At 41.5% G+C, this 13,296-nt stretch overlaps 1 protein-coding gene across 2 annotated transcripts; it reads right to left on the bottom strand.

The window, feature by feature from the left end:
* Nucleotides 1-404: 404 nt before the first annotated feature.
* Nucleotides 405-13,107, bottom strand: sh3gl3b (SH3-domain GRB2-like 3b). Of its 2 annotated transcripts, none has more exons than XM_055933810.1 (11): nt 12,900-13,107; nt 8,522-8,590; nt 8,308-8,380; nt 8,065-8,208; nt 6,912-7,045; nt 6,441-6,599; nt 6,029-6,132; nt 5,758-5,882; nt 5,529-5,561; nt 5,326-5,379; nt 405-5,113 (listed from the first exon to the last, which is right to left on the bottom strand). In XM_055933810.1, exons 1-11 carry the CDS (start codon nt 12,942-12,944, stop codon nt 4,905-4,907), a joined length of 1,149 nt encoding a protein of 382 aa, XP_055789785.1. In that variant the 5' UTR covers nt 12,945-13,107; the 3' UTR covers nt 405-4,904. The 2 variants fall into 2 exon arrangements, with proteins under 2 accessions (XP_055789785.1, XP_055789786.1); XM_055933811.1 differs by having other exon boundaries at nt 13,001-13,100.
* Between the last annotated feature and the right edge of the window lie 189 nt (nt 13,108-13,296).

Below are 13,296 nucleotides of genomic sequence, written 5' to 3'. Positions count from 1 at the left end.
TCACATATCCAGACCAGTGCGCAAGGCACTTATCCATAGCCCATGAACTGCTCCTGGAGCGCCACATGATCATCTTCTTCGGTGGAGTTTAACAGTGGTTGGCATCCAATATGTATCATTTTTATTTATTTTTTACCTTTATTTAGCATTACCATCCCCAACTAAACTATAGTATGAACCCATTACACCTTGTGGTACAAAATGGGAAAAGGCAAAACAGGAACAATACAAATATATTTTTAATTACCCTACCAACTAACCTTATACACTCCTTAAAAACCCACTACCCCATTCAGCTACTTTGACCCTATCTGCTCCTGCACCATACCAACAACCTGGGAGGACAGGACACCACCACTAAACACACTCTGTAACTCGTCTGAAGTAAAATCTTGATATCCAAATACTTTTCTGCAGCTGCCACCACATTTATTTTCTGTGATTTACGTTCCATTTCTGCATACAGTTGATAATCATTGCTATGCCTTACTGAAGCATATAGTGCATTCGGAAAGTATTCATTGACTTTTTCTACATTTTGTTATGTTACAGCCTTATTCTAAAATTGATTAAATAAATAAAAATCCTCAGCAATCTACACACAATACCCCTTAATGACAAAGCAAAAATATATTTGTAGCATTTTTTGCAAATGTATTAAAAACAAACAAACACATACCTTATTTACATAAGTATTCAAACCCTTTTCCATGAGACTCGAAATTGAGCTCAGGTGCGTCCTGTTTCCATTGATCATCCTTGAGACGCTTCTACAACTTGGAGTCCACCTGTGGTCAACTGAATTGATTGGACATGATTCGGAAAGGTCCACACATGTCTATATAAGGTTGACAGTGCAGAGTGAAAACCAAGCCATGAGGTTGAAGGAATTGTCTGCAGAGCTCCAAGACAGGATTGTGTTGAGACACAGATTTTGGGAAGGGTACCAAAAAATGTCTGCAGCATTGAAGGTCCCTAAGAACACGGTGGCCTCAATCATTCTTAAATGGAAGCAGTTTGGAACCACCAAGACTCCAGAGTTCCTCTGTGGAGATGGGAAAACCTTCCAGAAGGACAAACATCTCTGCAGCACTCCACCAATCAGGCCTTTATGTTAGTGGCCAGACAGAAGCCACTCCTCAGTAAAAGTCAAGACGGGTTGCTTGGAGTTTGCCAAAAGGCACCTTAAGGACTCTGACCATGAGAAACAAGATTCTCTAGTCTGATGAAACCAAGATTGAACGATTTGTCCTGAATGCTGAGTGTCACGTCTGGAGGAAACCTGCCATCATCCCTACGGTGAAGCATGGTGGTGGCAGGATTATGCTGGGGGGTTGTTTTTGAGAGGCAGGGAATGTGAGACTAGTCAGGATCGAGGGAAAGATGAACAGAGCAAAGTAGGGATACTTGATGAAAACCTGCTCAGGACTTCAGACTGGGGCAAAGGAGGCTTCGGGACAAGTCTCTGAATGGCCCTGACTTGAACCTTATCAAACATCTTTGGAGAGACCTGAAAATAGTTGTGCAGCAACATCCAACCTTACAGAGCTTGAAAGGATCTGCAGAGAAACTCCCCAAATACAGGTGTGCCATCCTTGCAGTGTCATACCCAAGACACGGCTGTAATCCCTGCCAAAGGTGCTTCAACAAAGTACTGAGTCAAGGGTCTCAATTATGTAAATATATTTCTATTTTATTTGAAATAAATAAGCAAAAATGTTTACACCTGTTTTGCTTTCATTATGCTTGTGAGTAGATTGAGGGACATTTAAAAAAGATATTGTTCAGAATAAGGCTGTAACCTAACAATGTGGGAAAAGTCAAGGGGTCTGAATACTTTCCGAAGGCCAATAAGTGCTATACAGTGCCTATCTCTCTGTGTTGGCAGAGTTACTACTCCTCTCTGGGTCCCTCACCCTTGACACATCCCCTAATTTCTTCACTCCATCGGCATAGGACACCATCTGCACTACTGACTCTAGCTATCTCAACCTGCCTCTCTCCCACCGGATACTTCCGATCCCCAGTAACTTTATCTACTGAAATTACACTTCCCACATCATAATCTCCCTCCTACAAACTGCTGACATGACCATAAATGTTGCACCTGAAACAGCGCAGTGGATTCGGCACAAAAGGATAACTGATACAATGCAGTTGGAAAATATCCAGACGCCTTTTTCCAAAAAATGTAATCTTGGTTTCATCAGACCAGAGAATCTTGTTTCTCATGGTCAGTCTTTGGTGCCTTTTGGTAAACTCCATGCGTACTGTCATGTGCCTTTAACTGAGGGGTGGCTTCCACCTGGCCACTCTACAATAAAATGCCTTATGGGTTGCCCTTCTGGAAGGTTCTCCCATCTCCACAGAGGAACTCTGGAGCTCTGTCGGTGACCATAAAGTTCTTGGTCACCTCCCTGACCAAAGCCCTTCTCCCCCGGTTGCTCAGTTTTGGCTGGGCAGCCAGCTCTAATAAAGAGTCTTGGTGATTACAAACTTCTTCCATTTGAGAATGATGGAGGCCACTGTGTTCTTGGGGACCTTCAATACTGCAGAAATGGATTTGTACCCATCCCAAGATCTGTGGCTCGACACAATCCTGTCTCAGAGCTCTATGGACAATTCCTTTGACCTCATGGTTTGGTTTTGCTCTGACATGCACTGTCAACTGTGGGACCTTATATAGACAGATGTCCCTTTTCAAAATATGTCCAATCAATTGAATTTACCACAGGTGGACCCCAATCAAGTTGTAGAAACATCTCAATGATGATCAATGGAAACAGGATGCACCTGAGCTTATTTCCTTATATGAACTGTAACTCAGTCAAATCTTTGACATTTTTGCATTTATATATATTTTTTACTTACAGAAGATAATACATCCAATGATCATATAACTGGTTTGATTGTTCCTTAGCGTAATTTCTTCAACATAATTGTAATTTAACTATAATTTCAATTTGTGAAACAGCAAGCGTTTGACAATAAATAGGAAAGAAATGTACACTACTTTGATATTACAGCATTCTGGGCTCATTCATAGTGATTGACACAAAATCTCTGACAATATGGCTTACAGCTAAATATTTTCTTGTTCAACATATTATTCCTAGACCCTACAATAGGATATAAATGAGAGGTGATTAATACCTTGTGTGTGTGTGTATTTCCTTACTAATAAAGAAAAATTATGTGTGCAAATACAGTAATTGTCAAGGCTACAGCAACACATTATTAAAAAAGTGCTTAAAGGCAACAAGTGTTTCTACTGTTTGTGGAATGGGGAAAAACTATTAAAGGGATCATATTTAAGTGGATAAAGCACACGCGCGTCTAAAACACCTTTAAAGTGTAGTGTAACATTAAACAGCTATAAAGATCACAAATGGTGTTTGATAAGAGATATTTCCTCTTCTCGTGTTCAAATTGATATGCAGACAAGTCTTAACCCTGACTTTTCCACACTTCCACAATGAAGGCTAGCCCATTCAATAGACGGTAATATTAAACATTATAAACTGGATGGTTCGAGCCCTGAATGCAGATTGGCTGACAGCTGTGGTATATCAGACCGCATACCACAGGTATGACCCCCCAAAACAATTATACTGCTCTAATTATGTTGGTAAGCAGTTTATAGTTGCAATAAAGGCACCTCAGGGTTCTGTGGTATATGGCCAATATATCAAGGCTAAGGGCTGTATCCAGGCACACCGCGTTGCGTCGTCCCCAAGAACAGCCCTTAGCCGTGGTATATTGGCCATATACCACACCCCCCCGGGCCTTATTGCTTAATTATACTGTCTACTCCCAAAGCTGTCTGTTGCCTGAGGGGAATTCCCAACGCTCCCCAAATGCTCCGTCTAAACACAAATGCGCCTCTCACACGATACAGTTTCAGAAACATTTGTAACATTGCTTCTATGAACGTTTTTTATTTTTTAAGATACTTAAAAAGTTTAGTGAAGTTGCACCCGGCTTTATTTGTAAACACTGGAAATATGGAATGGTTAAATGGAAATGTGAGTGCAAGGTGAGAGGATGTCGTAATGGTGTGTGAAAACAACTAGGTGCAACTTTCCTAAACTGCACACAGTAAGTGTATCTTTTGTATTTGAAATATTATTTCTCGCTTATATAAAAGTAAAGTTCCAAAGATATCCAAAACCGTATCGCAAGTGTGGTGCATTTGCATTTCGACAGAGCGTCAGGAATAAACAAGAGCATTGGGATTGTAGTTCACATGGAGCCAGCTGTGGTCCGTAAAATCCTCCGAGAACCCAAAACAGGTTCCAGCTGTAAACTGGGTATACCCCCCTTAGGTTCTCGAGAGCTAAATGAAGACATGAATATTGACCCTGAATATGGTAATAACAGTCCCAAGACTAAAACAAATCTTAATAAAGCAGCTATTGTGTTCCATGATATCACAAAAGTGTGCCGAATTAAAAAGTGTCACTACTAATTTACCCATTATTATGCTGAGGAAAGACCACTAGACAACAGAGGGGGAAAGTAACAAAAGGTGAGCTTTAGGCCACCTAACAGCACACAATGGAGACAAATGTAACTAAGATGGGCTTTCAAGGGAGAAAGAAAATATTGCATAGGACTGTCTGAAATGGTGTAGCACCCAAAGACAATGCATGTCAATAGCTCTATGGCCTCTGAGAAAATAAGGTGAAATTAAGAATTCACAGATCCAGGAAGAAGTGACAGTACCACCAAACGAGGCCATCGTGAAATGCTTCTAACAGATAAGCTCAGAAATACAAATAATTCTGTCAATAAACATATCAGAAAGTGGAGTGACATTCATTGCAAAATAAGATTTCCAGAGAGAGTGCTCTGAGGTGATGACTTCATAGCCGGCCCCCATAGCTTGTGGTGCTACCCTGGTATCACTGTGGCAAAGGCACAAGGACATTGACGTAGCTGATGGGAAAAAAGCCAGACTCCCCGCTGATCATGCCCTCATACCAGTTGTCATCAATCTGGTTGGTGAGGATGATGAGGTCGCCCTCCTTGAAGCCCAGCTCTCCTTCATTCTCAGCCACAAAGCGGTAGAGCGCCCGGCAGCAAGGCTGGTCTAGGAAAACCTCACAATCATCTGAAAGAGACCCACAATTGCCTTGAAATTGATATCACTAGATGACCACTAATTAGTCAATCTAAACAGTTAGTACTATTATGCACATACGGGTTATTTCCTTTTAATTTCATTTACATGATTTCCATTTGCTTGTGTCAGCAATATGATAGACAGGACATCATGGAAGGTTTTGGTCTGAAGTCGGTACCATGACCTGTGGGTTTACTCACGGTTACAGATGATGGGACTCTCTGGTCTTAGAGGTATGTTTGTGTACTGGTAATCTGGGATAAGTGGAGAAGGATGACAAGAAATAGCATATTTTAGTTGAAAGTCCTACTTCCCATACAGTTGCTGCATAGAAATATACAAATACTGGTATCCTGTTTTGAAATGCATGAAATGTCATACATTTTATGGTATCAGTACTTACTTTTTCCATTGACAGCTAGGCTTATCTGAGCATCTGCAATAAATTATAATGGACAAATTAACGACTTAAAATCGGGAAAGCTATAGTGAACCATCCAGATGGCTCCAATTTACAAAAGAGAGAGCATTTTACGATAGTAAAACATGATTTACACTAATAAACAATACAGAAATAACATTATGGAAATGAATTGAACAAATTAAAATTGCTCAACAATTGAGCCAATCACCTGAAGATATAACTGATTTGACTGATGATCTGTGGGAAGATCCATTTTGTTGTGTGTTGATTGTGTTAACCTTAATAGATTTGGGCCTGGGCTCCCTCTTTGGTCGGTTGCTTGCAATGGCTAGCCTAGAAAGAACGGGAGAGACAAGGTCACAAGTTCACAACCATCAACAATGAACCAAACCCAGGTAGTATGACATGTGCCTTGAGTACTGAGTACATGATTAAGTCCCTGTCTGAAGTGTATTTATTAATTTGATTAATACAATCACCTGCCCTGCAGACTTCGATTGAGGCTGTCCAGGATTTGGTAAGACTGGCGGTGATAGTCCAGAGCGGCCCCAATCAAAGCTGATAGGTGAGTCACATGCTCCGCCTGCAAGACCCGACCACAATAGATATCAGCACAGGATTGTCAATCTCACATGGCCAGTATACATGATAATGAGCCAACACGCTAACTTTCATGAACATGTTTAGAGAAATTTGCATTTCCTTGTTTATAAAGAAAAATTTACTTTTGGATATTTCCAACCCGTACACTTCTCCCAAGTTGTTACAGGATTATAATAGGTTGATAACACTAATCCTGAATAGAAGAATATGTTTACACAATTATTATGGTATTTCCGTGACCATAAAGGGAGTGTGTAGTAGAATTGCAGTATTTTTGTTTTTACTCACATCACTTTCTAAGAGGTCGAACATGCTTCTCTTTGCCAGCTCTTTGGAGTCCGAAAACTTCTCCCACGCCTGCATGATCTCCTCGTCAGGTATCTTTCCTTTGCGTCGTTTCTTGTAGTCAAAGTCTAGCCGACGACCTTCAAGTTTTCTTAGGTGGTACTGAAGAATGAATGATAAGTACATTGGGATCTGAAAACACCCTTCTGCTTGTGAACAAGCATTTGATCCATACTGTCATAATCAACATTATACATTTATGACACATACAGCCGTAAAATGCACTTGATCTTCATTTAAAATGATAGGTAGACATCAAAGGACCTTAAACCTTAAGCCTACAAGCCGTAAATCCAAAGCCTAGTGGCCTACAGCACATGGGTCAAAGACTACTAATCTGATACCCGTTCAGGCTGTTCCCTCCCTGTTCCCTTAATCATTTTGACTATTCTGAGTGATGGAGATGAGCCTCACCCCTATTTCCCTCAACTCTTTGTCCTGGAGTGCCTGCAGTGGGTCGATGAAGTTGTTCTTCACACTGATGTCCAGGGAATCTCTGGCTATGGCCATCTGTTTCATGGCTTCCCCAATGTCCGCCAGTGCACATCCTACATGGAATTCACAGACATGAAGACACATCTAAAAAAAAAAAAATGATTCTATTGAGCACATCATGTAAAAATGAATAAACTGAGCTATTCAATAATTATAATACATTCCAGGTCATATGATCGACCTCTAGATCTTTGGTCAGGGAGGATATTAGTGTGCTAAGTGTTTGTACATCTCTAGGCCTGTACTTTTTTTGGAAGAGGCAAAACTTACTGAAGCGTAGAACCTTACATTAGAACGATATTGATTTAACTGCTGAGTTAAAAACTTTTAGATGTGAGACTCCTAAAGTATCTCACTGGTAACTGCTGAAGTATGTGTTTGGATGTAAAGCATTAGATACTGGGTTACAAACCCGGTTGGCGGACAAAAAATGAACTATCGCTATGCCTAACTGGCCCATAACCTGATCTGAATGTGTATAAAATATGTGGTAGTTGTCAGGTTTTGGCCAGGACTGTTCAGGTTTTGGTCACTAGATGTCCCCATTGCACCTTTTTTGTACCTTTTGTTTTTCCTTGCTCTAATTATTGTTTGCACCTGTGTGTCGTTCCCTTGTTAGTATTTAAACCCTGTGTGTTCCTCAGTTCCTTGCTCAGTGTTTATATGTTAGCACCCAGCCCCAGCCTTGTTCTGAACATATGATTCTCCTATTGGATTTTCCAGAGGTTCTCTGGTTTAGTTCTTGTGTATTTTTTGAGTAGTCTTTTGAGGTTTGTTTTTCCCTGCTGTTTTTACCACTTTGTGGAGTTTTCTTTGTATTTTGGAGGATATCCATTTTGTGCTTCTTGGCTTTATGTTTGGACATTGTGGATTTAGATTCTTTGCCTGAAGATTTTATTCTTTAATTAAACCACCATCTCTAGTACTGCTGTGTCTGCCTCATCTTCTGGGTTCTGACGATTATTAGTGACTGTTTCTCTCACCGGGTCCTGACAGTAGTAGAATATAGTATGATATGTGTCGACTGTAAGCAGAGGCAGTTCGCTCATGTGGGTTACAATTGTTGACGTACCAAAGGCAGAGCCGACTCCCAGTTCTCTGCCGTAGTGCAACATGCAGTCTCCCAGCATTCCCTCAGTCTGGGGGTATCCCACAGCCTTCACCTGCCCACGGATCCTGGACACTGTGTTGAGCATGCCCAGTTTGGCTCTATATGCTATGGATCAATATTAGCATTGGCATAAAATATATCACATATACATTTTGTTGTACAATGAAATCCTATACTGAGCCAATATATCAAGTGATACCATACCTGGGTTTGGCTGGAGGTACTCTGTGGTTTTGGGCACAAGTTCAAGAACCATTTTGTGGGTCACATCAATTCTCTAAAAGAGAATAATCAATGACAGAGGGGAAAATCCACATAATCCACATAATTCCGAACAGTGTTCGACATTGTTCTACCTAATTTGACAAATTATTGTGTAAAAAAGGAATAATAGAAATGTAATAAAGCCCTGCCTCACCCGTTCCATTTTTTGAAATTCTTCATCCAGCTTTGTTCCCTCAGCCCCAATTATCTTCTCACTCAATAGCTGTGGCAAGATAAGATATTAAAATATGAGGAAAGAGTGTATAATGGCAAAAGACAAAGCAAAAATCTTACTCTCTTTCAATAAATAAGTTGGTATACAATTTGTATGGTAACGTGCTCACTCTCCTCATGAAGTTTATTTATATGTTTGCATCAAAACATTCAAATTAAAAGGCGGACTACCGTAATGACGGGGCCCCCTCCAGAATGAATGGGGCCCTGTACTGGCAAAACCAAATACTGCTAATAAGTAACTAGTAAAGTGAAAGTAGCCTTAGCTACAACTGTCACGACTCTGACCGAGGCAGGCTCTCCTTCCCGTTTCGGGTGGCGCTCAGCGGTCGTCGTCACCGGCCTATTAGCTGCCACTGATCCTTTTCTCCCCCTCCTTATGTGTTTATTGGTTACACCTGTTTTGTGTTTGTGCTTAATTAGTTGGGCTTTATCAGTCAGCCGGCCGGCCCGTTTCTTTGTTGGGGATTGTTAGTGTGTAAGCTTGGTGTTTGTTCGGACTATATGTTTATGTATGTTCGAGTTTGTTTACTGGACTGTTTTTCGTTCCCCGTGTCTGGGGCAGTTTACGTAGAGCACCCAGTGTATTAGTGGGGTGGCCGAAGTGCCGTGTTTCATTAAAAGGAACATTGTTATTGAATCCTCTGTTTTTCCTGCGCCTGACTTCGCACTCCGACACCCAGTCCTTACAACATCCAAAAACTGGTGTGAACTCTTACACGGATGTACACAACTAGTGTAAAGGTTTTCCACTAGATTATAACAATAAAGCCTGCACAATTTCAAACCACACTTACTGTCAGCATGTTTAGTCCTTTAGCGGTCATTCGAAGAGCACTCACTGTCAGTGCTGGCATGCACATTACAAGGAGTATGAAGTGTCAGCATGTACAAACATGAACACTTACTAGCATAAGACCGAACTAAATGTTATGCCTGGAAGGTAATTGTGTGATTTGTATGCATGTTAACAAGCAGTCTCTCCATTGGCCAATCATAACTGAATACATTTAGAAACATAAGGCTTATAGTAAGTCCAGTATTGCATGCATGGTAAGCCTAAGCCATTAAATGCAGGGTTCTAAATTACATGGGTGTCTGGTTGGCACTCAAATGAAATCAGGGCACCCCCATATTAGTAGAACAATATGTGCAACAGCATGGAAATGGTGTTGAAAATGGGCATCCAATGTGAATGCAATTAGGATTTAAAATCTCCTACACATTCATACCTGTGCTGTAGGCATTACTATAACTTATGTGTGATTCATGCTTCATTTCCACACTTGAGTTGTAAAAGTTAGCCTAATTGTTCCTCCTCTATAGAAACCAAGCATTACCACACTGATACCTGTGTTGTGTCAAGATAACAACCTCTCCCTCAATGTGATCAAGACAAAGGAGATGATTGTCGACTACAGGAAAAGGACGACCGAGCACGTCCCCATTCTCATCGACGAGGCTGTAGTGAGGCAGGTTGAGAGCTTCAAGTTTCTTGGTGTCCACATCACCAACAAACGATCATGGTCCAAACACACCAAGACAGTTGTGAAGAGGGCACGACAAAGCCTATTCCCCCTCAGGAGACTGAAAAGATTTGGCATGGGTCCTCAGATCCTCAAAAAGTTCTACAGCTGCACCATCGAGAACATCCTGACTGGTTGCATCACCACCTGGTATGGCCACTGCTCAGCCTCCATCTGCAAGGCACTACAGAGGGTAGCTCGTACGACCCAGTACATCACCAGGGCCAAGATTCCTGCCATCCAGGACCTCTATACCAGGTGGTGTCAGAGGAAGGCCCTAAAAATTGCCAAGACTCCAGCCACCCTAGTCATAGACTGTTCTCTCTACTACCGCACGGCAAGCGGTACCGGAGCGCTAAGTCTAGGTCCAAAAGGCTTCTTAACAGCTTCTACCCCCAAGCCATAAGACTTCTGAACAGCTAATCAAATGGTTACCCAGACTATTTGCATTGTTCCCACCCCACATTTTTACACTGCTGCTACTCTCTGTTTATTATCCATGCATAGTCACTTTAACACTTTACCTACCTGTACATATTACCTCGACTAACCGGTGCCCCCACACATTGACTTTGTACCAGTACCCCCGTATATAGCCTTGCTACTGTTATTTTATTGTTGCTCCTTAATTTTTTGTTATTTCTTTTTTACTTAAGTGTATTTAGTAAACACTTATTTAAAACGGCATTGTTGGTTAAGGGCTTGTAAGTAAGCATTTCACTGTAAGGTTGTATTCGGCACATGTGACAAATACAATTTGATCTGACCTGCCCTTTCCAACAACGTCAAAATCAGAGCTCAAAGACATTTGGTATATCCTTATTTACACTCAACAAAAATATAAAAATGCAACATGTAAAGTGTTGGTCCTATATTTCATGAGCTGAAAAAAAAGATCCCTGAAGTTTTCCATACACACAGAAAGCTTATTTCTGGCCTCCCGGGTGGCGCAGTGGTCTAGAGCACTGCATCGCAGTGCTAGCTGCGCCACCAGAGTCTCTGGGTTCGCGCCCAGGCTCTGTTGCAGCCGGCCGCGACCGGGAGGTCCGTGGGGCGACGCACAATTGGCTTAGCGTCGTCCGGGTTAGGGAGGGTTTGGCCGGTAGGGATATCCTTGTCTCATCGCGCTCCAGCGACTCCTGTGGCGGGCCGGGCGCAGTGCGCGCTACCCGAGGGGGGCGGGTGCACGGTGTTTCCTCCGACACATTGGTGCGGCTGGCTTCCGGGTTGGAGGCGTACTGTGTTAAGAAGCAGTGCGGCTTGGTTGGGTTGTGCTTCGGAGGACGCATGGCTTTCGACCTTCGTCTCTCCCGAGCCCGTACGGGAGTTGTAGCGATGAGACAAGATAGTAATTACTAGCGATTGGATACCATGAAAATTGGGGAGAAAAGGGGATAAAATTTATATAAAAAATATATATATAAAAAAAGAAATCTTATTTCTCAAAAATGTTGTGCACAATTTTTTTTATATGCCTCTTAATGAGCATTTCTCCTTTACCAAGATAATACATCCACCTGACAGGTGTGGTATATCAAGAAGCTGATTAAATAGCATGTTCATTACACAGGTGCACCTTGTGCTGGGGGACAACAAAAGGCCACTCTAAAATGTGCAGTTGTCACACAACACAATGCCACAGATGTCTCAAGATGAGGGAGCGTGCAATTGGAATGCTGACTGCAGAAATGTCCACCAGAGCTGTTGCCAGAGAATTGAATGTTAATTTCTACCATAAGCCACCATCAATGTAATTTTAGAGTATTTGGCAGTATGACCAACCAGCCTCACAACCGCTAACCAGGACCAGCCTGCACAAGACTTCAACAGCCGGCTTCTTCACCTGCGGGATCGTCTGGGGGGAGCCCCTAAGAATTGATTTCTGATTTCCTGATATGAATTGTAACTCAGTCAAATATTTTAAATTGTTCCATTCATATTTTTGTTCAGTATACATCAATTGTATGTTATGCAGTTAACTGACTGAAGCTGTAGGTCAGTCATGGACATCTCACTCCAGCGTTAATGCTAAATTGTAATTATTTCACCACTATGGCCTATTTATTGCCTTACCTCCCTAATCTTACTACATTTGCACACACTGTATATATTTTTTTATATTGTATTATTGACTGTACGTTTGTTTATCCCATGTATAACTCTGTGTTGTTTGTGTCGCACTGCTTTGCTTTATCTTGGCCAGGTCACAGTTGTAAATGAGAACTTGCTCTCAACTGGCCTACCTGGTTAAATAAAGGTGAAATAACAAAACATTATTTATTTTTTTATAAATAAAATGCCTGTAGATCCCCAGTTTATTGGCTTTGCTGTGTAGATAGCATAGGTCTCTCAAGAGCAACTATTTGGGACAGTCATTTCAGTGGTGACCCAGTTAGTTTCCCTGGCACTGGCATTGTTTACTGAAGGTGTGTTCAATCACGCCTTTATAGCTAGAGTAATCTTTTTAAACCACTTTAGAAAACAAAGTCCAGAATCCACCAGCACAAAAGCCTACACATAATTGCAATTTCTGTAAAAAACAAATTATACTTTACGCATTGTGTCTTTATTACTCCTATCTGTAGGTCTTTACAGTTGATAGTGGTTGGTAAGGCCTATACTGCCCTAAAATAAAGACATGAATTCATTGCCCTTCTTGGCGCGTTGCCACAAAACGTCATACTAATTATCGCTGAGGCAACGGTTGCTTGCTGAAGTGTATGGGCTTTATCCACATGGCGCCATGCTAACAATGCAGTGTCGTCTCCTTACCTGACTTGCTTTGTGAAATTGCTTCTTCAACCCGGCTACCGACATCCTTCAAGAATCAAAAGGTCTAAATAATATATGGAAAGAAATAATGGGATGCCAACCGTGCTCTAATAGTTGACCCGTTGGTTAGCTACATTGCGTCCAGATTGCCCTCCAGTCCGTCTCCATCGTCGCAATGTATCAATGCGCTAAATCACTTCGAGGTCTGTTGAGTCCTCGAACACGATTGGTTGAGAGCTTCTGGTTGATGTACATTAAAGTGCCGACGTTTACGTTGCATAAGGCATATAACAAAGCAGTAACATTTACACAAAAAAATCAAGTGGAACAAAATTACTGTTAAAGTCTATAAGTACATTTAATTGTTTTACAAAATATGCTATTTGTGGTGCATGTC

This window comes from Salvelinus fontinalis, chromosome 9, assembly GCF_029448725.1.
Source record: "Salvelinus fontinalis isolate EN_2023a chromosome 9, ASM2944872v1, whole genome shotgun sequence".
NCBI classification, from domain to species: domain Eukaryota; kingdom Metazoa; phylum Chordata; class Actinopteri; order Salmoniformes; family Salmonidae; genus Salvelinus; species Salvelinus fontinalis.
The sequence above is the reverse complement of the archived record's forward strand: the minus strand, read 5'-3'. Positions and strand labels throughout refer to the sequence as shown.

Bases quoted from the DNA above. Each gene is read 5' to 3' on its own strand.
- sh3gl3b (XM_055933810.1), bottom strand. From the start codon at position 12,944: ATGTCGGTAGCCGGGTTGAAGAAGCAATTTCACAAAGCAAGTCAG. The intron at 8,591-12,899 runs GTAAGGAGACGA...ATCTTGCCACAG, and splicing joins AATTTCACAAAGCAAGTCAG to CTATTGAGTGAGAAGATAAT. The intron at 6,600-6,911 runs GTGAGGCTCATC...TTCATTCTTCAG, and splicing joins AAGAGTTGAGGGAAATAGGG to TACCACCTAAGAAAACTTGA.